General features: G+C 58.8%; 2 protein-coding genes across 7 annotated transcripts; both read left to right on the top strand.

Moving 5' to 3' along the window:
* Positions 1-1,349: 1,349 nt before the first annotated feature.
* STT3A (STT3 oligosaccharyltransferase complex catalytic subunit A) lies at positions 1,350-10,549 on the top strand. Of its 6 annotated transcripts, none has more exons than XM_035555873.2 (19): positions 1,350-1,420; positions 2,051-2,138; positions 2,447-2,570; positions 2,858-2,918; positions 3,788-3,909; positions 4,341-4,486; positions 4,730-4,820; positions 5,496-5,602; positions 6,003-6,167; positions 6,971-7,151; positions 7,699-7,854; positions 8,035-8,126; positions 8,865-9,020; positions 9,152-9,340; positions 9,415-9,531; positions 9,606-9,708; positions 9,791-9,979; positions 10,058-10,173; positions 10,259-10,549. In XM_035555873.2, exons 3-19 carry the CDS (start codon positions 2,483-2,485, stop codon positions 10,295-10,297), a joined length of 2,118 nt encoding a protein of 705 aa, XP_035411766.1. In that variant the 5' UTR covers positions 1,350-1,420; positions 2,051-2,138; positions 2,447-2,482; the 3' UTR covers positions 10,298-10,549. The 6 variants fall into 6 exon arrangements, with proteins under 6 accessions (XP_035411766.1, XP_035411762.1, XP_050571044.1 ...); XM_035555874.2 differs by lacking the exon at positions 1,350-1,420 and adding an exon at positions 1,518-1,577; XM_035555869.2 differs by having other exon boundaries at positions 9,791-10,173.
* A 160-nt stretch (positions 10,550-10,709) lies between these two features.
* On the top strand, positions 10,710-15,709 carry CHEK1 (checkpoint kinase 1). Its single transcript, XM_035555767.2, has 12 exons — positions 10,710-10,824; positions 11,280-11,503; positions 11,620-11,684; positions 11,756-11,825; positions 11,897-12,085; positions 12,896-13,000; positions 13,077-13,172; positions 13,246-13,354; positions 13,677-13,854; positions 14,583-14,714; positions 14,791-14,892; positions 15,085-15,709. Exons 1-12 carry the CDS (start codon positions 10,754-10,756, stop codon positions 15,178-15,180), a joined length of 1,437 nt encoding a protein of 478 aa, XP_035411660.1. The 5' UTR covers positions 10,710-10,753; the 3' UTR covers positions 15,181-15,709.
* Positions 15,710-19,606: the final 3,897 nt, after the last annotated feature.

The following is a 19,606-nucleotide window of genomic DNA, read 5'->3' as shown; positions in this document are numbered from 1 at the left end:
AGAGAGTTGTGGTGAATGGAGCCAAATCCGGTTGGAGGCCGGTTACTAGTGGAGTCCCCCAGGGCTCGGTACTGGGGCCGGTCCTCTTTAATATCTTTATCGATGATCTGGATGAGGGGATCGAGTGCACCCTCAGTAAGTTTGCAGATGACACCAAGCTAAGTGCGTGTGTCGATCTGCTCGAGGGCAGGAAGGCTCTGCAGGAGGATCTGGATAGGCTGGAGCGATGGGCTGAGGTCAACTGTATGAAGTTCAACAAGGCCAAGTGCCGGGTCCTGCACCTGGGGCGCAACAACCCCAAGCAGCGCTACAGGCTGGGAGATGAGTGGTCAGAAAGCTGCCTGGCAGAGAAGGACCTGGGAGTACTGGTTGATAGTCGGCTGAATATGAGCCAGCAGTGTGCTCAGGTGGCCAAGAAGGCCAACAGCAGCCTGGCCTGTATAAGAAGCAGCGTGGCCAGCAGGGCTAGGGAGGTGATCGTCCCCCTGTACTCGGCTCTGGTGAGGCCGCACCTCGAGTGCTGTGTTCAGTTTTGGGCCCCTCGCTACAAGAAGGACGCCGAGGTGCTCGAGCGAGTCCAGAGAAGGGCGACGAGGCTGGTGAGGGGTCTGGAGAACGAGGCTTACGGGGAGCGGCTGAGGGAGCTGGGCTTGTTCAGCCTGGAGAAGAGGAGGCTCGGGGGCGACCTTATCGCTCTCTCCACATCCACAGGTACCTCAAAGGAGGCTGCGGCGACGTGGGGGTTGCTCTGTTCTCCCACGCGCCCGGTGGCACTGACAGTGGGTGTGGGGAAGAACTTTACCGGAAGGGCTGGTGGGCGGTGGGATGGGCCGCCCGGGGAGGCGGCTCAGGCACCGTCCCCGTAAGGCCTCTGCCTGCAGGGCTCAGCCACGCGGAGCAGGGGCCGGCTCCCGGCGCCGGGTCAGAGCCGCACGCGGTGCTCCCGGTGCCCCCCCCCCCCGCTCCCTGCCCCTGCCCCTGCCCCTGCCCCTGCCCCTGCCCCTGCCCCTGCCCCTGCCCCTGCCCCTGCCCCTGCCCCTGCCCCTGCCCCTGCCCCTGCCCCTGCCCCTGCCCCTGCCCCCGGCCCCGGCCCGGCCCGGCCCCGCCTCCCCCACGTGGCGGCACCCACGTGGCGGCCGCCGCCCGCTTCCGCATCCGCCCGCGTGACCCGGGGCTCCCCGAGCCGGGACGGACACGTCGCTGCTCGCGCTCGCCCGCCCCCGGCGGCCCCGCGCTCCGCCAATCGGAACGCCCCGGCCGCAGCTTCGCCCTTCGCCCTCCGCCGCCGCGCCCCGCCCCGCGGCCAATAAGCGGCGGCGCCGTTCGAGTGGCGTCGGGGCGAGCCAATGGGGCGCGCGAGGGGGCGGGAGGGCTGCGCGGGGCGGATGGCCGGGGCGGCGGGGCCGAGCGCGGCGCCAGGGTGAGGGCCGCGGGCGGGGGGGGCCGGGGGCTGCGGGGCCCCGGGGCCGGGGGGGGGGGGGGCGAGGGCCGCCGGGGCCGGGCCCGCGGAGCCGCGGGCGGCCGCCGGCTGCGCCCCGGCCACCGGGAGGGGACGGGAGGGCGGCGCCGGGCCTGCGGTGAGCTCCGGGGCCGGGGGGGCCTCGGCGGGGGGCGCGGGGCCCTCGGGGGGCTCGGGGGGCTCGGGGGCGGGGCTGCCGGGCCCGGGCCGGCTGGGCGGAGGCGGGGCGCGGCGGCACCGGCCGTGATCGCGTAGGGAGGCGTCGCCCGCGCCGCGGTTTCGCTTCCGTAGCGCCGGGCGCCGCGGGTTTCCCCCCGAGCCAAGGAGGTCAAACCGAAGCCCCGAGGCTCCTCCGGCCCGGCCCGGCCCGGCCGCGTTCAGCGTCGGGAGCTCGGCGGGGCGGGCAGGAGCCGCGCAGCCCGCCTGTGGGAAAGCGCCGGGAAGGGCAGGGGAAGGCCCGGCAAGCGCCGGCGTCTCGGGGCCGCTGGGGGGGGGGTTCGGGGGGGTGCGTCCCGCACAGCTCCGCCGGGGCCGGCCGAGCGTCGTCGCCGCGGCTGCTGAAAGCTGACGGCCGGGCCGCGTTGCGCGCAGGTGAAGCGGCGCGTCCCGTGCCCCGAAGGAGGTCCCGGGCCCCTACGAGAAGCGACGACCTCGGCCGAGGTTTGGGGCAGCCGCGCAGGTGAGGAGCGGCCGCTCCGGGGGCTGTGCGGGAGCCGGGAGCGAGGGGAGGGGGCGGGAGGCGGCGGGTGAAGGAGCGAGGGGCTGCGGCAGCCGCGGCGGCTCTGGGCTGGGAGAGGGGTGCGAGGAGGAAGGCCGGGGGGTCGGGGCGGGAGACGCGGCCTGGCGAAAGCTTCTGGCGGGGGTAACGGGGGCTGGCGGCCCGCGGCAGGAGCGGAGCGTTCGGAGCCGGGGGTCGTGGCGCTGCTGGAGGTGTGCTGGGGCCGCAGGTCGCCTCGCTCCTCGATCGCCTCCCTTGCTCTCGTCCAGGCGTTCGCGCGTCCTCTCTCTGCCTTTAATGTGACAATGACCAAGTTGGGGTTTCTCCGGCTCTCCTACGAGAAGCAGGACACTCTGCTGAAGCTCCTCATCCTGTCGATGGCAGCGGTGCTGTGTGAGTCTGCATCCGGGCACGTGGGGTGGCTGCTGGGACTCGGGGGGGAACTGCCTCTGCTTCTCCTTCTGTCCTTTCATAGGTCATCAAGCTCCCGTCTGCCTTTAAAGCGTGACTTCAGTGAACGTCGTGATTCTTTTAGTACCTGTTCTTTGAAAACTGTGTCTTTCCAATGACTGATTTAAGACAGAAACAATTTTCATCCAGCGACAAAGCAGATAAACCTAATGCAACCCCGGCCCTGCAAATGCTGAAGATTCATTCTGTCTTTTTTTCTGTGTTCGCAGCTTTTTCCACAAGGCTTTTTTCTGTCTTAAGATTTGAAAGCGTCATCCATGAGTTTGACCCGTAAGTGTCTTCTCTCTCGTTCCGTGGGACCTGCTGGGTTTTTCTCTTATGGAGCATGTGGACGTTGAGTGCTGTTTGCTGGTGTCAGTTTGTTCCCCTTTGAGGATGGGGGATTTTTTCGGTACAAACAGCTACGTTTTAGTTTTCCAGACCCAAAATTCACTCCTCAGATCCCAGGACTCTTTCTGGAGCCTGGATCTAAGTCAGGGCGATCGCCCGACACTGCTTTAACGCTGGGCTGGGGACGTTCTCTACCTGAGCCTGGAGGGAGGGCTCCTAGTACCACCTGCGTTGCTGTCCCAGGGTTGTTGCCGATTAAATCAGAAGCCAGGGGAAATGCCACCTTTGCAAAATGACTTTTAAACTTGCTAGGACCTAAGGTGATACTCTGCAGCAGAGGCAAAACGGAGTAAAATTATCGTGCCCGTGCTGATGGATGGAGGATCCCCTGTGGCCCTGCTCTTTCTGGTGGTGTCTCAGTATGAGTAAAACCAAGGCGTGTGGCAAAGTGCCATTGCCTGGAGGCAGAGAGGCTTCCATCTGCGCAGAGAATGCGTGGCAGGCCCTCAGAGCGCTCTCTTACCCATAGACTTCAGAGAAGGCTGCCCAGACACGTGGCTTGCTGCAGAAACACCAGGTGCACGGGCAGCATTCACCACCAACGGCATGCGCAGCGGTTTCCTTTCCCCATTAATCGATCAGGAGTTTCGCTTGTAACCCGCTAACCGCTGGGCACGCAGTTTGGCCTGCCAGAGCTGCCCCGCTTCCTGAACGCTCCTGAAGAACTGAGACTGTAACCTGAGGCGCCGTGAGCGGTCAGCACACCAGTGTCTGGGTGCGGAGGTGCTCAGTGCTTCTTGCTGTTACAGGTATTTTAACTACCGCACGACCCGATTCCTGGCAGAGGAGGGCTTCTATAAATTCCACAACTGGTTTGATGACCGAGCGTGGTACCCCTTGGGCAGGATTATTGGTGGAACCATTTATCCAGGTGAGCCAGCAGGCTTCTGCTAAAACACACCTCGTGCAATGCAAAGTTGTCAGGGTGCGGATTTGGGAGCGGCGTTTAGAATACGTGGAGCAGAGCGGTGCCTGGAGCTGCTCTGTGCAGAGGGCAGCACGTCAGGCTCCTTCGTTCACCCGCTAGCAGCAAAATGCAATTCTGATCGCAGCGAGGCAGAGCTGCCATCGTTCAGAGGCAGTTGGGCGGTGTCACGCTCCGCTTAAATGCATCTGGGTTTCATTCAGAGCACCAGCTGGGAGAGGAGGGCAGTTTGGGGTTGCCCTTCGTCAAGGTGCGCCAGGCAGCAGCTCCTTTCTGCTCTGTCCCTCCAAAACTTCCGTCTGCCCTGCTCAAATGGCACGCTGGTGCCGCGAGCCAGCCAGCCGTGCTCTGCTGACGGTGTCGTGTCCGTCCCGCAGGCCTGATGATCACATCGGCGGCCATCTACCACGTGCTGCACTTCTTCCACATCACCATCGACATCCGGAATGTCTGTGTGTTCCTGGCACCCCTCTTCTCCTCCTTCACCACCATAGTGACTTACCACCTCACCAAAGAACTCAAGGTACGGGGAAGGTCTGGGTGTGCCCTGTGGCGTTCTGCTTTACGGGGCGGGCTGTGTGCCTTTTTGCTAGCTGTTGTAGAGAAGACTGTTGCTCAGAACTGACAACTCCTGGAAAATGGAAGATCTACTTTGAAGTTTCATTCCAACGCTCGACTTCCATTCGTTCCTTCAAGGCATGTCTGTGCGTAGATAACCAGAACCGTAAAGGCTGACGGCTTTTCCTACCCTCCGTCTGTTTCCCAGGATGCCGGGGCAGGACTCCTTGCCGCTGCCATGATCGCAGTTGTGCCTGGATACATCTCTCGATCTGTGGCTGGGTCCTACGATAACGAAGGTGAGGTTGTGGCAGGGAAACCTTTAATGGCTGTTGTGTGCTGGGAGCTGCTGGTGGAGGTGCTGCAGCGTGTGACAAGGAACCGTGCCAGAGCTGTGATGTGCTAACCAAGCTGCACTGCTCTGAGCTGGGTGGCTGTTCTCGGCTGAGAAGAGGGAGAGAGTTTCCACGCCCAGTTCCCCAAATATCCTTGTTTGCAAGTCAAAAAGAGTTTTGCCACCTCCACAAACTGCTTAGCATTAGAGCTGTTCAGCAGCTCCCCCAGGCTTTTGTCTTCGTTCTGGCCAATGATTTGGGGACTGGCAGAGGCAGCAATCTTGTTGCTGCCACCTAGGGCAGAGGAAAATCCAGGTTCCTCTCCCCTAGCTGAGCTATTAGGGACCGCATGAGGAGTCAGTGTGTCCAGACAGGCTAGCTGGTGTAGACAGAAGAGGCCACGTAAGCTGTTACCTAGAGTAAGACACAAACATCGCTGTGTTTCAATCGAGAAATCAGATACTGAAACCATTTTCCTTGGCTCTTTGTGCAAGGTGCTGTTCCACGTTCTGGTGAAACAGCAAAAAGATAGATGTATTTTTTGTAATGTGATAGAGTGTTCTGGTGTGCCCCAGGGATTAAATGACATTTCAGGGCAGATGTAAGCTTGCTTTGACCTTGCCATGTCTTTCCACCCAGGTATCGCCATATTCTGCATGCTGCTGACTTACTACATGTGGATCAAAGCTGTAAAAACGGGCTCTATCTATTGGGCAGCAATGTGTGCTCTTGCCTATTTCTACATGGTGAGTGTTCCTTTTCATGGCACCAAGGTATTTCTGACTCCGGAGTGACTGCTCTTGGTACGGTGACCGAAAGTGTACGGCGTGCAGTCAGGGAACTAAACCTCTGTACGGGACTTAGTGTGAAAAAGAAACGAATGCTGTCTTCGTTAATTTCCACCCACCAAAACTGAACGCCGTAACATTTTTTGTGCAAGGTTTTATCAATAGCATTGAAAAATCTGGGCTTCTGACAGCTGTGACTGTGAACAGCGTCCTCCGTGGGGAGAGCGGATCTCGGGGTTACAGCCGAGTGAAAGTCCTGCGTGTGACCCCAGGAAAATCAAACGTGCTCTGTTTGAGCCCTGCCACGCAGTGTGTTCAGCCCTGGAACTTGCATTTTTATTTTTTTTTCTCTTGCCAGGTCTCCTCATGGGGTGGCTACGTCTTTCTGATTAACCTGATCCCCTTGCACGTTCTTGTGCTGATGCTGACCGGACGCTTCTCCCACAGGATCTACGTAGCCTACTGCACTGTCTACTGCTTGGGAACGATCCTCTCTATGCAGATCTCCTTTGTTGGCTTTCAGGTGGGGAACAGAAGGATTTGGAGATGCCAGGATGGTTGTAGTTCTGTGGGTTGTAGCAGAACAACTGTGAATTGGCACCTGGTTTCTCTTCTTGCCTTTGCCACGGAGCTTGTAAGTGGGTAGGACAGACTTTCGAAGTCTAGGCGCTGTTACGCAGGTTTGTTGTAACAAACAGCAACATCAGCAGCGACCGGCTTTTGGTGGTGCCTGCCTGCCTTTGAAATGCAGCCTTTCTTCAGGGGGAGAAGAACGTGGCTGTACTGCTATTGTTGATTTAGGGCAGGTTGTAAGGCTGGATGACTTTCAAAGCGATAAGCTGCTAATAACCTTCCTGGCACTGGCTGTCTTTCATGAAGAAGTTTCCATTTTCAGTGCAGGGAATGCTCGCGCCAGCATGCATCTTAGTACAGCAGGAAAAATGCGCGCTCTTTCTGAGCAGTCGTCTGCATTTTCAAGAGAACCAGTTTAAGGTACTGCCTGTTGCTCACCTTTACCAGCCTGGCATGTGGAATCCAGGTCTTTTGGGCTTAAAAAAATTAAACATGAGGAGAGGTTACAAGCATGAGGTTAGGCTCTCAGTTATTTTTGCTTGTGAATTCCTATCTGGGAATTAAAGCTGACATAAGAAAGTGACTCACACCAGCTGTGCCGTTCACTGTCTACGGGAAGGGGATGGCTTCCTATGACTTTAGCAGTGATTTTGCTGAGAAGTGATTTGTTTATATGTTTAAAAAAAGCTGGTCTCGAGTGCGACTCAGCTGTCGTTCTGCACGGTGTCTGATCATGCTCTCCCCTGCCTGCAGCCTGTCCTCTCCTCGGAGCACATGGCTGCCCTTGGCGTCTTCGGCTTGTGTCAGATCCATGCCTTTGTAGACTACCTTCGCAGCAAGCTGAACCCGCAGCAGTTTGAAATCCTCTTCAGGAGCGTCATCTCCCTGGTTGGCTTTGTCCTCCTCACCATCGGGGCTGTGCTGATGCTGACAGGTAGCCCGAGCTCCCTGGCAAGGCCCCGCTCGTGGCGATGATGAGCGCGTTTCACTGCTGGCTTTGCCTCCTTTCGATACTTTGAAGAGTGTGCGATCTGTTGGTCGTGATTTTGCATTATTTGCTTGCGCTGTGGTTTCAGTGCCTGCAAGCTCTTCTCTAACGTGGAGGATGGGACTTGCCCCAGTTTGTTCATCAGCAAGAAAATACTTAGAATGCAGCTGTAAGATCTGGGCGCCGGGTGGTGCGAGATGCAGAGAAGCCTGCCGTGACTCAGACCTCACTGGGGATGCTGAGTTGATGCTTCAGAAGCTGAGTGCTGATCTGTAGTAATAGAGATGCTACAAGGTGTTGGTTGGATGAGGGAGGAGTCTTTTTAGGATAAAATTGCACTTTATTTCCTTTTTAAAAGAACAGTTCTGAGTAACGGAGGTGTTAAATGAGAATTGCTCATTCAGCTTTGCACATTCTTCCCTTGGGAGAGAACGTATGGGCATTGCTGGCTGTGCTGCGCTGGGATCGATCGTGACTTTATCCTCTTTGCTAGGGAAAATCTCTCCGTGGACGGGACGTTTCTACTCCCTGCTGGATCCTTCCTATGCAAAGAACAACATTCCCATCATCGCCTCTGTCTCGGAGCACCAGCCCACCACTTGGTCCTCCTATTACTTTGACCTACAGCTCCTCGTTTTCATGTTCCCAGGTGAGCCCAGTGCTGCTGTGGTCAGACCCTCAGGCATGCCCCAGGTTTATTAAATCGCTGTACAAAGCCGTGCAGAGCAGAAGCGGGTCATGGTGTGCTGCCTGCCTCTGCCAGCTGGGTTTTGTTTCAGGCAGCAGATTGCTGAGGCAAATCTCACCTATTTCTGTTTTCTCTTTGCAGTTGGTCTCTATTACTGCTTCAGTAACCTCTCAGATGCCCGCATTTTTATCATCATGTACGGTGTGACCAGCATGTACTTCTCTGCCGTAATGGTGAGGGCTGCTGCCTGCGGAGTGTCGGTATCTGCTGTCACGGGTGTGACCAGGGCACGGGCAGGATGATGAGATGGTCTTAATGGAGTTGGCTTTTTTTCTGACTTTGTTGGTAACGTCTGTTCTTCCCTGAGCCAGCTGAAACTTCCATGAGGCTTTTCTCCCTTCCCTAAAGCTGGTTTATGTACCCCTCTGTGCAGTGAGGGAATACGACGTTGCAAAACTTACTGTTTTGGGCATTAATGTGTGTCCTTCTGAGCACTGCGGTCTGCGACCCGCTCTTGGGAGGAGCGGGTGAATGCTTTTCCTGGTCTCCCATAGCTGATGTGCAAAACCAAACAAATTCTCCAGGTGTCCAGGCAGGACTGAAGACAAACGGCTGCTTATGAGCCTGTTATCACTCTTGCCAAGCCCTCAGTACAAGTTGATTTCTGTGTGTGGAGGCATCTGTTAATTCCTGGCTCCACGTAATAATCCTAAAGATTGCCCGTGGCTGTTAAATTGAGGTCATTTCTGCATGTTGGCTGACTTTGAGGACTTCAGAGAACCTCCCTTGCAGCAGCTCTGGTCCTCCAGTCTGTGTCCTCTAAGAAAATCACCCAAGGGTTTTTCTCAAGGCTGCTGTTACTGCTGAATTTGAGGTGCAGGATGCGGGACTGCATGTAATTTCTCTGTTCCTCTGCTTTCTGCCCAGCTTTCCTCTCCGACAGGCGCTGACTGTCCTGCTGTTGCCCGCAGGTGCGTCTGATGCTGGTGCTGGCCCCGGTCATGTGCATCCTTTCCGGCATCGGGGTTTCTCAGGTGCTGTCCACATACATGAAGAACTTGGATATCAGCCGACCAGACAAGAAGAGCAAAAAGCAGCAAGACTCCACTTACCCCATCAAAAATGAAGTGAGTGTTGCGCCAGGTCGTGGTGGGGAGAGCTGTGGGGAAGAGGAGAGTGGCCGCTGGTCCTGGTGGGGATGAGTGCCAGAGGCTGATGGCCTCTTCCCTGGGGTGCTGATGCCAGTTTGCTCTACAAGGTTGCCAGCGGCATGATCCTGGTCATGGCTTTCTTCCTCATCACCTACACCTTCCACTCGACCTGGGTGACCAGCGAGGCGTATTCTTCCCCGTCCATCGTGCTGTCCGCCCGCGGTGGGGACGGCAGCAGGATCATCTTTGACGACTTCAGAGAGGCTTATTACTGGCTGCGCCACAACACCCCAGAGGTAACCGCGCGTCAGCCTCGGTGGGCGGCAGCACCTGCCGAGGCACTGATGGCACACCTGGTGTTTGGGTGCAGGACGCCAAGGTGATGTCCTGGTGGGACTATGGCTACCAGATCACCGCCATGGCCAACCGAACCATCCTGGTGGACAACAACACCTGGAACAACACGCACATCTCCCGCGTCGGTCAGGTAGGTGCTTGCCCTGTGCCTGCCCGCCACCCCAGGGGCTCCGCATGGCGCGACAGCCGCTGTGTCCCCTCCAGGCAATGGCATCGACGGAGGAGAAAGCCTACGAGATCATGAGGGAGCTGGACGTCAGCTACGTGCTGGTGATATTTGGTGGCCTCACCGGGTACTCCTCCGACGGTAAGGTCCCGCAGCGCTCTCCCCCTCCCCAGTGTCTCATTGGCCTCTGACCCCCAATGCCTCGTCCCCCGTCGTCTTGCAGACATCAACAAGTTCCTGTGGATGGTGCGCATCGGGGGCAGCACAGACACGGGCAGGCACATCAAGGAGCATGACTACTACACCCCCACGGGGGAGTTCCGCGTTGACCGAGAGGGCTCCCCAGTGCTGCTCAACTGCCTGATGTACAAGATGTGCTACTACCGCTTCGGGCAGGTCTACACCGAGGCCAGTAAGTCCCCGGTGCCACCGCCGTGCCCCAAAGGCTTCGGGGACGTGGTGGGACAGCGCTGCCTCTTGTCCCTTGCAGAGCGGCCGCCGGGCTACGACCGGGTGAGGAACGCCGAGATCGGGAACAAGGACTTCGAGCTGGACGTGCTGGAGGAGGCGTACACCACAGAGCACTGGCTGGTCCGAATATACAAAGTACGGGGGTGGAACGAGCCCGGGTTTGGGACGAGGTGGAATTCCACCCCGGCGCTCCTACAGCTGAGCCTTTCCTTTCTTGCAGGTGAAGGATTTGGATAACCGCGGCTTGTCCAGGACGTAGAGCCGCCGCCGGCCCAGCCGCCCACCGCACTGACCCAGCCTTTGCCTGTGAAGCAGAAATATTTTTGATTTTCTGGTTTTTTTGGGGGTTGTCTTTTTTTTTTTTTTCTTTTTATACCGTTCATACACGCAGGAGGAGCCGGGCCGGCGCTGCCCAGCGTGCCCGGCTGGGATTTTTATACTCAGTCACCGAATCAGGAGTAACGGCTTCGCCAGGGCTGATTAAAGGGGAATTACAGAAAACCGACCAAAACGACGTTTTTTGGCCTTTTTTTTCCCAACTCTGCTGCCGTTCGGGGGCCGGGGGCGGTTTCGCTGCTCTCCGGCGTTTCGCGGGAAATTGGGGGGGGGGGGGGGCGGGGCCGGGGGCGGGGCGCGGGCGCTGCGCGCGCAGGGCGAGGCGGGGCCGGGGGGCGCCGGCGGGAACGGGGCGCGCGGCGGGGCCGGGCCGGGGCCCATGGCGGGGCCGGTGCCGTTCGTGGAGGACTGGGACCTGGTGCAGACGCTGGGCGAAGGCGCCTACGGGGAGTGAGTGCGGCCGGGCCGGGCTGGGGAGGTTCTGGCGCGCCGCGGCGGGGCGCCCGCTGCGTGCCCCCGGCCTGCCCCGTGCGCGCCTGCCTCTTGCCCTGCTTGCCTGCTGCCAGGCTGTTGCGTGCCCCCTGCCTGCCCCTTCCCTGCCTGCTGCTGAGCCGTTGCGTGCCCCCTGCGCACCTGCTGCATGCCCGCTGCTCGGCTGTTGCACGCCTTCTGCATGCTCGCTGCGTGCCCGCTGCTTGCCCGTTGCAAGACCGCTGCGTGCCCTTTGCACGCCAACTGCATGTCCCCTGTGTGCCTGTTGCTTGGCTGCTTGTGCGCGCGTTGCCTGTTACCTGCATGCTGCCTGCCACTTGTGGCTGCGTTGCACAGCCGCTGCACGCCCATCGTGCGCTCTCCTTGCACCCCTTGCACGCTGCTCTGCGCCCACCCCTGACTCCCACCCCTAGGGTGCAGCTGGCGGTGAACCGCCGCACTGAGGAAGCCGTGGCTGTCAAAATTGTGGACATGAAGCGGGCGGCTGACTGCCCAGAGAACATCAAGAAGGAGATCTGCATCAACAAGATGCTCAACCACGAGAACGTTGTCAAGTTCTACGGGCACCGGCGGGAGGGCGCCACGCAGTATCTCTTCCTCGAGTACTGCAGCGGCGGCGAGCTCTTTGATCGCATCGGTACGCCGCATGCTCCGAAATGTACCTGCATGTTTTTAAAGCCCTGCGTTAAAAAATCTGTCCCTCGCGCAGCTGGCAATTGCAATTCCCATCCCCGCGGCGTTGCTTTCCCGCAGAGCCAGATATCGGGATGCCAGAGCCGGAGGCACAGCGCTTCTTCCAGCAGCTGATCGCCGGAGTGGTGAGTGTGGCGGCGGCAGCGGCAGCAGCAGCAACATCCCTGCTTCGTCTGACTCTGCTCCCCTTCCCCAGGTCTACCTGCACAGCATGGGCATCACCCACCGGGACCTGAAGCCAGAGAACCTGCTCCTGGACGAACGAGGTGCGTGCCAGGGGCAGCGTGGTGCCCGCCGCTTGCCCACCTTTAACCAATTTTTTTTTCTTTTTGCCCAGACAACCTGAAAATCTCCGATTTTGGCCTGGCCACCGTCTTCAAGCACAATGGCCGTGAGCGGCTGCTCAACAAGATGTGCGGCACCCTGCCCTACGTGGCCCCCGAGCTGCTGCGGCGCCCCGAGTTCAGGGCCGAGCCCGTGGACGTGTGGGCGTGTGGCGTGGTGCTGACAGCGATGCTGGCCGGAGGTGGGCGCGTGAGACCCACGGAGCACGCAGGGAGTGGTGGGAGGCAGGGGGGACACAGGAAGTGCAGAAGGAGACACATGAAATGCGTGGGGGGGACGCGTGGTGGTGTGCGCGGTGCGTAGAGGGGACGTACGGAATGCACCAAGGGACACGCGAGATGCAGAAGGGGGATGTGTGAGACGTGTCAGGGGAGGTATGGAATGCACGGGGGCATCCATGAGATGCCTAGGGTGAGACACGAGATGCGTGGGGAGATGCAAGTGGTGGGGTGTACGAGGTGGAGGAAACGCAGAGGGGAAGGGGACGAAGCGCCTGGAGAGAGGTGGCCACAGAGGGGAGCTGGGAACTGCCCGATGCCAGTGCTGCAGCCCAGCGCTGCCGTCTGCACGGGGCAATTCTCAGCTTTTTGGTGCACCTGCGGCCATCCCTGGCTGGTGGGTGGCCGTGCTGCGCTCACCCCAAACTCTTGTGAGAAGCAAAAGCTGCCCAGCAGCGCCCGCTGCATGGAGCAGAGCGGCGATGCTTCGTACAGTTGATCACTGTGGTGTCGTATCTGGTGCTGTACTGGGCTTTTGCACCCCGCAGGGCTTTTGCATGCTGGAACGCCTTTCTTTACACACTGTGCGCTTCTGCACGTCACACCCTTTTAAAAGCACACTGGAAAGCGCATTTATTAACGCTCCCTTGCAAAAGCCCTTCATGCAAATCCCTCTTGGCTGTGGCCTTCCCTGCGCTTCTCCCCTTTGGATTCTGCCCCGCACCGGCCAGGGCCATGCTGCCCTAACGCAGCGGGGTCTGCCCTGCCAGCAGAGCTGCCCTGGGACCAGCCCAGCGACAGCTGCCAGGAGTACAGCGACTGGAAGGAGAGGAAGACCTACCTCCCGCCCTGGAGGAAGATCGACTCGGCGCCCTTAGGTAGGCAGCCGGCAGGCAGCGGGACCCAGCACCCGGTGCCACGCAGCGTTTGCTATTTCTGCCCCATTTCCCTCAGCTTTGCTGCACAAGATCCTGATGGAGAGCCCGACGGCGAGGATCACCATCCCCGACATCAAGAAGGACCGGTGGTACTGCAAGCCCCTGAAGAAGGGTAAGGGGCATGGGGAAAACGCGCTTTCCGCCCCAAATTGGGGCACATTACTGGATTTCTCCTCCTTTGGCAGGTGTCAAGCGGGCTCGCATGTCCTCGGGCGGTGTCACCGACTCGCCCGGCGCCTTCTCCAAGCACGTCCGTTCCGACATGGACTTCTCGCCGGTGAAGGGCGTGCTCGGGTGAGTGAGCTTGCGAACGCATGTGTAGTTGCCACACGTCACCTCCTTGCAACGCGTGCACCCTTGTGCGAGCAGGAGCTTTTCTTGTGTGTGTTGTAACTCTGTAAGCAGGAGGTGTGGTGGAAACCAACCTAGCGCGTGCGTGGACCCCTACTTATCCTGCTTGTGCGTGCACAATCAGAGACAGTCCTGCAAAATCCTACAATATAAATTGAACCTATTGGTGCAGTTCCCATAGTCATGTATTATCCCCTTTGCAGTCTTGGCGCCACCGTTTGCGATAGCTACAGGCACTAACGTGCCGTCTCTGCTTGCGTTTCAGCGAGGACAAGGCGAGCTACTCCACATCGCAGCCCGAGCCTGGCACCGGCGCGGCACTCTGGGACAGCGGGACGGGCAGCATCGACAAGCTCGTGCAGGGCATCAGCTTCTCGCAGCCCGCATGCCCCGAGCACATGCTGGTCAACAGCCAGCTCCTCGGCACCCCGGGCTCCTCGCAGGTGCTGCCGTTGGGATGCGTCTTTGCAGTATTTATAATATCAGGATGCAAGTTTGCAATCTTTGGGATACAGCTTTGCAGGATTTATAGTACTAAGGTGCAACATTGCAGCACTGGGGATGCTGCTTTGCAATATTTATCATTTCAGGATGCACCTTTGCAGTATTTATAATATCAGCATGCTGCTTTGCAATACTGGGGGTGCCACTTTTCAGTATTTATATTGCCAGGATGCAGCTTTGTAGTACTGGGAGGTACAGCTTTGCAGCATATATATCAGTTTGCTGCATTTGTAATAACTGGGATGTAATGTTGCAGAATTTATAGTAGTGTGGAGCAAATTTGCAACACTGGGTTTGCATTATTTAAAGTATTTGGGCTGCAACTTTGCAGTAGTCAGGATTGCACTTCGCGGTATTTACTGTACCAGGATGCAACCCACCATGTTTGCCATGAGGGGGTGCAGCTTGCCAATATTTCCCATATAAAGATGCAACTTTGCACTGCCGGGGATGCAACTTTGCTGCGTTTGTGCACTTTCGGGGATGCGGGGAGGGGGGTGCACCAGCTTGCAGCCAGGCAGCAGGGCCGGGGTTTGGGGCGGGTGGAAGGGGGGGGGGCGCGGGCGCAGGGGTGCAGCTGGGCGGCGTTCCCGTGGGGATGCAGCTCGGTGGTGCTGGGGGTGCTGCCTGGCAGCCCCCGTAACGCCGGGATGCGCTGTGCCCACAGAGCCCGTGGCAGCGGCTGGTGAAGAGGATGACGCGCTTCTTCACCAAGCTGGACGCCGACGGCTCCTACCGCAGCCTAAAGGAGGTCTGCGAGAAGATGGGCTACGGCTGGAAGAGGAGCTGCACCAACCAGGTGGGGACGGGGCCGCGGTGGGGCAGGGGCCTTTGCCAGCCCCCCCTGACGGCCCCCCCGTCACTGTCGCCTGCAGGTCACCATCTCCACCACGGACAGGAGGAACAACAAGCTCATCTTCAAGGTGAACCTGGTGGAAATGGAGAGCAAGATTCTGGTGGATTTCCGCCTCTCCAAGGTGGGCGCTGGTGGTGGGTGCGAGGTGGGTGCACAGCGGGTGCGTGGCAGGTGCAAGGGAAGTGCAAAGCAATGCAAGGAGGTGCACAGAGGGTGCAAGGTGTTGCACGGTGAGTGCAAGGCGGTGCACGGGTGGGTGCAGGGTGGTGCACAGTGCGTGCAAGGCACCGAGCCACCGTCTCTCCCTACGCAGGGCGACGGGCTGGAGTTCAAGCGGCATTTCCTGAAAATCAAAGGCAAGCTCAGCGACATTGTCAGCACCCAGAAAGTGTGGCTGCCTGTGACCTGAGCCCCATCTGCCTCCTCCTCCTCCTCCTCTTCCTCCTCCTCCTCCTTGCCCCAGGGGGCTCCTGCAGGGCCCCCCAGCACCCACACGCCGGGGCGCCACGCTGCGAGCATCTTGGGGACGGTGCCCGCAGGGCACAGCACGGCTCTGTGCCGGCCGCAGCTTTTAAAGGTTCAATAAAGCCTGGGGATCAAACAGCAGCTCCTCTGGCTGCGAGCGGCTGCGCTCCTTGGAAAGGATTTAGGAAAGATTGGCCAAAATCGCAGTGCTTTTGCGTTTGGGCTGCGAGGCGGTGGGCACCCAGAACAGCTCCTCTTGGCTGGGTGAGTGCAAGGGGGGGGCCAGACCCTGCCAAGGGGGCTGGATCGGTGTGGGTGCGATGGGTCCTGTCCAGCCACAGCCAGCATGGGGTGCTGGGGGGTCCCTGAAGTGCAAGGTGGGGGCTCGTCTGTACAGCCCCGCATTTAATCCATGCAAGTCCCTGGCTCTGGCAGAGCGCAGGGAAATGGGTTCAATAAAAACCAGTAATGGGATCAGTTGTTACCCCTGTCCCTGAGAGTTGCAGCCAAAATCCTCTCTGGGGTCGGGGGCTGTTTTGCACCGCCGCTCTGCAAGCTTGGCTCTTGGTGCAGTATATTTATTCCATCTTTTTGGGGGTGGTTTGGGTGCAATATTGCCTTTTTGGGATCGTTTGGAGGAATCTCAGCCCCATGCAAACAGCAGGGAGGGGGTTTCCCTGTAGTGAGAAAAGCTGCTTTTGCATGTCTTCCACCCGCCAAAAAAGCCCTTCCCTTGCAGGCTAAGCTCTCATGGGACCTGCAGGTCCCTCTCCATGTGCTCTCTTCATCCAGGCACCGATCTGGCTGAAAATCACCCCAAAAAAATGCTGGGGGTGGGGACGTGAAGCAGCCTGTGCTCAGGCTGGCTGGAGCTGCTCACAGCATTGCCCCATCAGCATTTTTTCAGCATCCTGTGACGCAGGGCTTTGCTTTAAATCGGCGTTTAATGCACTCAAGATGTCCGCGTACACCCACCCTCCTCATTTGGCACCAGGCGGCTTCCTGGCGGAACACAGGCTCGTTCACTCTGAAACCTACTGACGGCGCAGTGGTGCTCAGCCAGCAGGCCTGGTCAGGGATCTTCACCGAGCTGAGTGGCCCTAAAGCAGCCTGTTAATGCACCCCCAAAAATCTTGGGGCTGGGGGCTCAGGACTGAATTTCCCCCCCCCCCCTTCCTGCCTTTTCTCAGGGCAGCAGCTGCCCTGTTTTCCAGCCTCCCTAATTGCTTTTCTGCAGGGTTAATGATCTGAGAACTGCCAGGGGTCCTTGGCGCTGGAGCGAGAGGAGGACTGGAGATTAACCCCTGGGGAACACACACACACACACACCCCCCCGGCAAAAAAAATATAAAAGAAAAAAAGAGCATCCCCCCAAAAACCCATCCCAAGATGTCTCCACACACCACAATTTATCCCCAAAACCCAGCAGCTGCCTTGGCTTCAATTACTGGGGTGGAAAAAGCCCTTTTCACTTGTCCCCCCCCCTTTTTTTTTTTAGTACCCCCTGCCCTGGCCCCAGACCTTTTTCTTTTTTTCGGTGGGAACCCCCCCCTTTGACAGAGCAATTAGCGAGGCCTTTTGGGGATTTTTAATTGCATATTTATATTGCAGCCGGGAGCGAGACCCCGGCAGCGGGCGAGGGGGAAGCAGGAAGACGCCGCCTCCAACCTTGTTTGCTTTTCAGCTGGGATTAAGAGCTTTTAATTGTCCCAGAGATCACAGATTGCAGCCGGGGGGATAATTAGGCTGAATACAGGGTTTTCTGGTTCACTCCCCCCAGGCTCCCTGGTGGGCCTGGCGGGGGATTTGTATTTTGGGGGAGGTGGGGGGGGGGGGGGAGAAGCTTTGGGAGCGCCCTGAGAATAAGGTTTCTGGGGGGTTGGGACAGACACAACTCATTGCACAAGTGGGAAGTTCGTCCCCTTTGAAGGAAGAAGTTTGGCTTCTTTTTTTTTGGGGAAAAAAAAAAATGTTTAGTCTTCTCCCCCCCCCCTCCCCAACAATGCATTTTTCACCCATTACGTGCCGCTGTTTTGGCTATAAACAGGTCGTTTTGGGGGTCACAGGGCGCGTCCCGCCGCCGGAGCTGCGAGGGGCTGAGGGGCTGTGCTGCTGAGCGGGGGGCGCCCAGTGCTCGCGCTCCACCTTGCCCCTGCGCGTTCGCCAGGCCCGTCCATCCCACGAGGATCGTTTTCGGCGCCGATTGTTCCCTCAGCCCTGGGATTTTTGGCTTCATTTTCCTGCTGTTATCCCTTCGCTTTCTCCAGCAGGCCACGAGCCGGGAAGCGTGGCCAAAGCGCGGCGACGAAGCCACGAGGGGGCTGTGGCCGCGGGCAGGTGCCTCCGCCCGCGGCGTCCCCGTGGCACGGCACCAGGGTCACCCTCCCGCAGCCCAGGACACGGCGACACCCGCTCCTTCGGCCCAGCCCCGCGCTGTTCCCCTCATGCCGTCCTCCCGCCCTGCTCCTTGGCGCTGGCAGGGTTTTGGGGCGTCCCACGGGTCTGAGCCCCGTGCGCTGGGCGTCGCGGTGGGCGATGCAGGGGCCGAGCGCCTCGTTTCCAAACGCGTCTCCCTGGGGGCTGCCGCGGCAAGGGGGGTGCGCAAGGTGGCTTGCCCCGTGCCAGCAGCCCCGTGAAAGCGCCCATTGTGCGGGGCCGGCGGCGGTGGCTCGCTCGGGAGCAAGGGGCCGGGGACAAGGCGCTCTCAGAGAGGCACCGGAGCGTGTAAAATGCCTTAAACCAACATTAGCGCCAGCGCGGGCGGCGCAGCTCGGCAGGGGCAGCTCCCGCGGCCGCTCATCACAAATTCATGGCGCCCCAGCGCCTCTCCATGCGGGAGCCCGCACCGGGGTGCGAACCCCACCCGCGGCCCCCGAGGCAGCGCATCCACCACGTGCCCCTTCCTTCCTGGCTTTTTTCTTTCCCTCTTTTTGCACAAAGACACTGGACGAAGGCACCTTTTCCGCGCGATAAGTGGGAAGAGGGGGGGGGGTTTCCCGCGGCCCCTCGCTGCGGTTCAGCACCTCCCCACTAATTCTGGGGAAGGAAATGTTAAACAGGCTGAAGTGCTGCTTGTTTGGGCTGGGTAAACGCCGGCTGCCACAGTTTACTTTGCCGTCAGGAGCCCCGAGTGCCTGTAAAGCAGACGGCGGCCACAGCGCATCCCGCAGCGGGGCTGCTGCGACCTCCCTGCGGGGTCCTGGCTGGGGGATGGAGGATGCGGGATTTGGGATGTAGATGCAGGATTTAGGACGGGATGGAGGATTTAGGTTGCAGATGCAGGACGCAGGATGTGGGACGGATGATGGAGGATTTAGGATGTAGATACAGGACATGGGATGGAGGATTTAGGATGGAGATGCGAGGTCCTAGAGGTATATTACAAGATGCAGGTTAGGGGATGCAGAGGTGGGGTTTAGGGTGATAATGGAGGATTCAAGATGGAGACTTCAGGATGCGGGATTTAGGATCCAGATGTGGGAAGTAGGATTTAGAATGTGAATGCAGGATTTAGGATGCGGACACAGGATCACAGATGTAGGATGCAGGACACGGAAACAGAATACATGATGGGGAATGCAGAAGTGGAATTTAGGATGCAGTTGTGGGATGGAGGGTTTAGGATACAGGATTTAGGATGCAGACAGGACACAGGATGTGGAAAGTAAGGTTTACATGCAGATACAGAATTTAGGATGTGGGATGGAGGATTTAGGATGCAGGTGCAGGACATAGGATAGGGGATCCTGCAGAATTGGGATTTTGGGTGCAGATGTAGGTTGGAGGAGACGGGACAAAAGGCCAGATGTAGGATTAAGGGTGCAGGTGTGAGACATGGAATTTAGGATACAGATGTAGGCCGTGGGATGCAGAAGCAGAGTTTGGGATGCAGATAGGGGATGCAGGACAGGTGACATGGGAAATAGGATGCAGATGAAGGATGCCAGGTACAAGGCACAGAACATGGGATGCAGAAGCAGGCTTTAGGGTGCAGAAGCAGGGTGTGGGACACGAGATGCAGGAGCAGGAGTGGAAAACAGGATGCAGATGCAGGACGCCAGGTGCAGGACTTAGGACAGGGGATGCAGAAGCAGGATTTAGGATTCAGATGTGGCATGTAGATGCAGGACAGGGATGCTCTGTCCCCAGGGCACCAGAGCACAGGCCCAGCCACGCATGGGGACCTCGCAGGGCAGGAGATGTAAATTCCCAAGGAAACATCACTGCTTTCAGGCCGTGTGCCTGGCCCGTACAGGGATTTCACCGCTCGTCCCCCATCTGGGCAGCAGAGCCTGGCCCGTGCGGCCACATCTGTCTGCCAGATGTGACGGGGCGGTGATTTGCGGGGGGGGGGACGGAGCCCCTGCGGA

This window comes from Cygnus atratus, chromosome 22, assembly GCF_013377495.2.
Source record: "Cygnus atratus isolate AKBS03 ecotype Queensland, Australia chromosome 22, CAtr_DNAZoo_HiC_assembly, whole genome shotgun sequence".
Lineage (NCBI taxonomy): Eukaryota > Metazoa > Chordata > Aves > Anseriformes > Anatidae > Cygnus > Cygnus atratus.
The sequence above is the reverse complement of the archived record's forward strand: the minus strand, read 5'-3'. Positions and strand labels throughout refer to the sequence as shown.

What these genes read in the sequence shown, in the direction of transcription:
- STT3A (XM_035555869.2), top strand. Translation starts at nt 2,483, where the DNA reads ATGACCAAGTTGGGGTTTCTCCGGCTCTCCTACGAGAAGCAGGACACT. An exon ending in GTCGATGGCAGCGGTGCTGT is followed by an intron (nt 2,571 to 2,857) that starts GTGAGTCTGCAT and finishes CTGTGTTCGCAG; the next exon opens with CTTTTTCCACAAGGCTTTTT. An exon ending in GTCATCCATGAGTTTGACCC is followed by an intron (nt 2,919 to 3,787) that starts GTAAGTGTCTTC and finishes TTGCTGTTACAG; the next exon opens with GTATTTTAACTACCGCACGA.
- CHEK1 (XM_035555767.2), top strand. Translation starts at nt 10,754, where the DNA reads ATGGCGGGGCCGGTGCCGTTCGTGGAGGACTGGGACCTGGTGCAGACG. An exon ending in CGAGCTCTTTGATCGCATCG is followed by an intron (nt 11,504 to 11,619) that starts GTACGCCGCATG and finishes GCTTTCCCGCAG; the next exon opens with AGCCAGATATCGGGATGCCA. An exon ending in AGCAGCTGATCGCCGGAGTG is followed by an intron (nt 11,685 to 11,755) that starts GTGAGTGTGGCG and finishes CCCCTTCCCCAG; the next exon opens with GTCTACCTGCACAGCATGGG.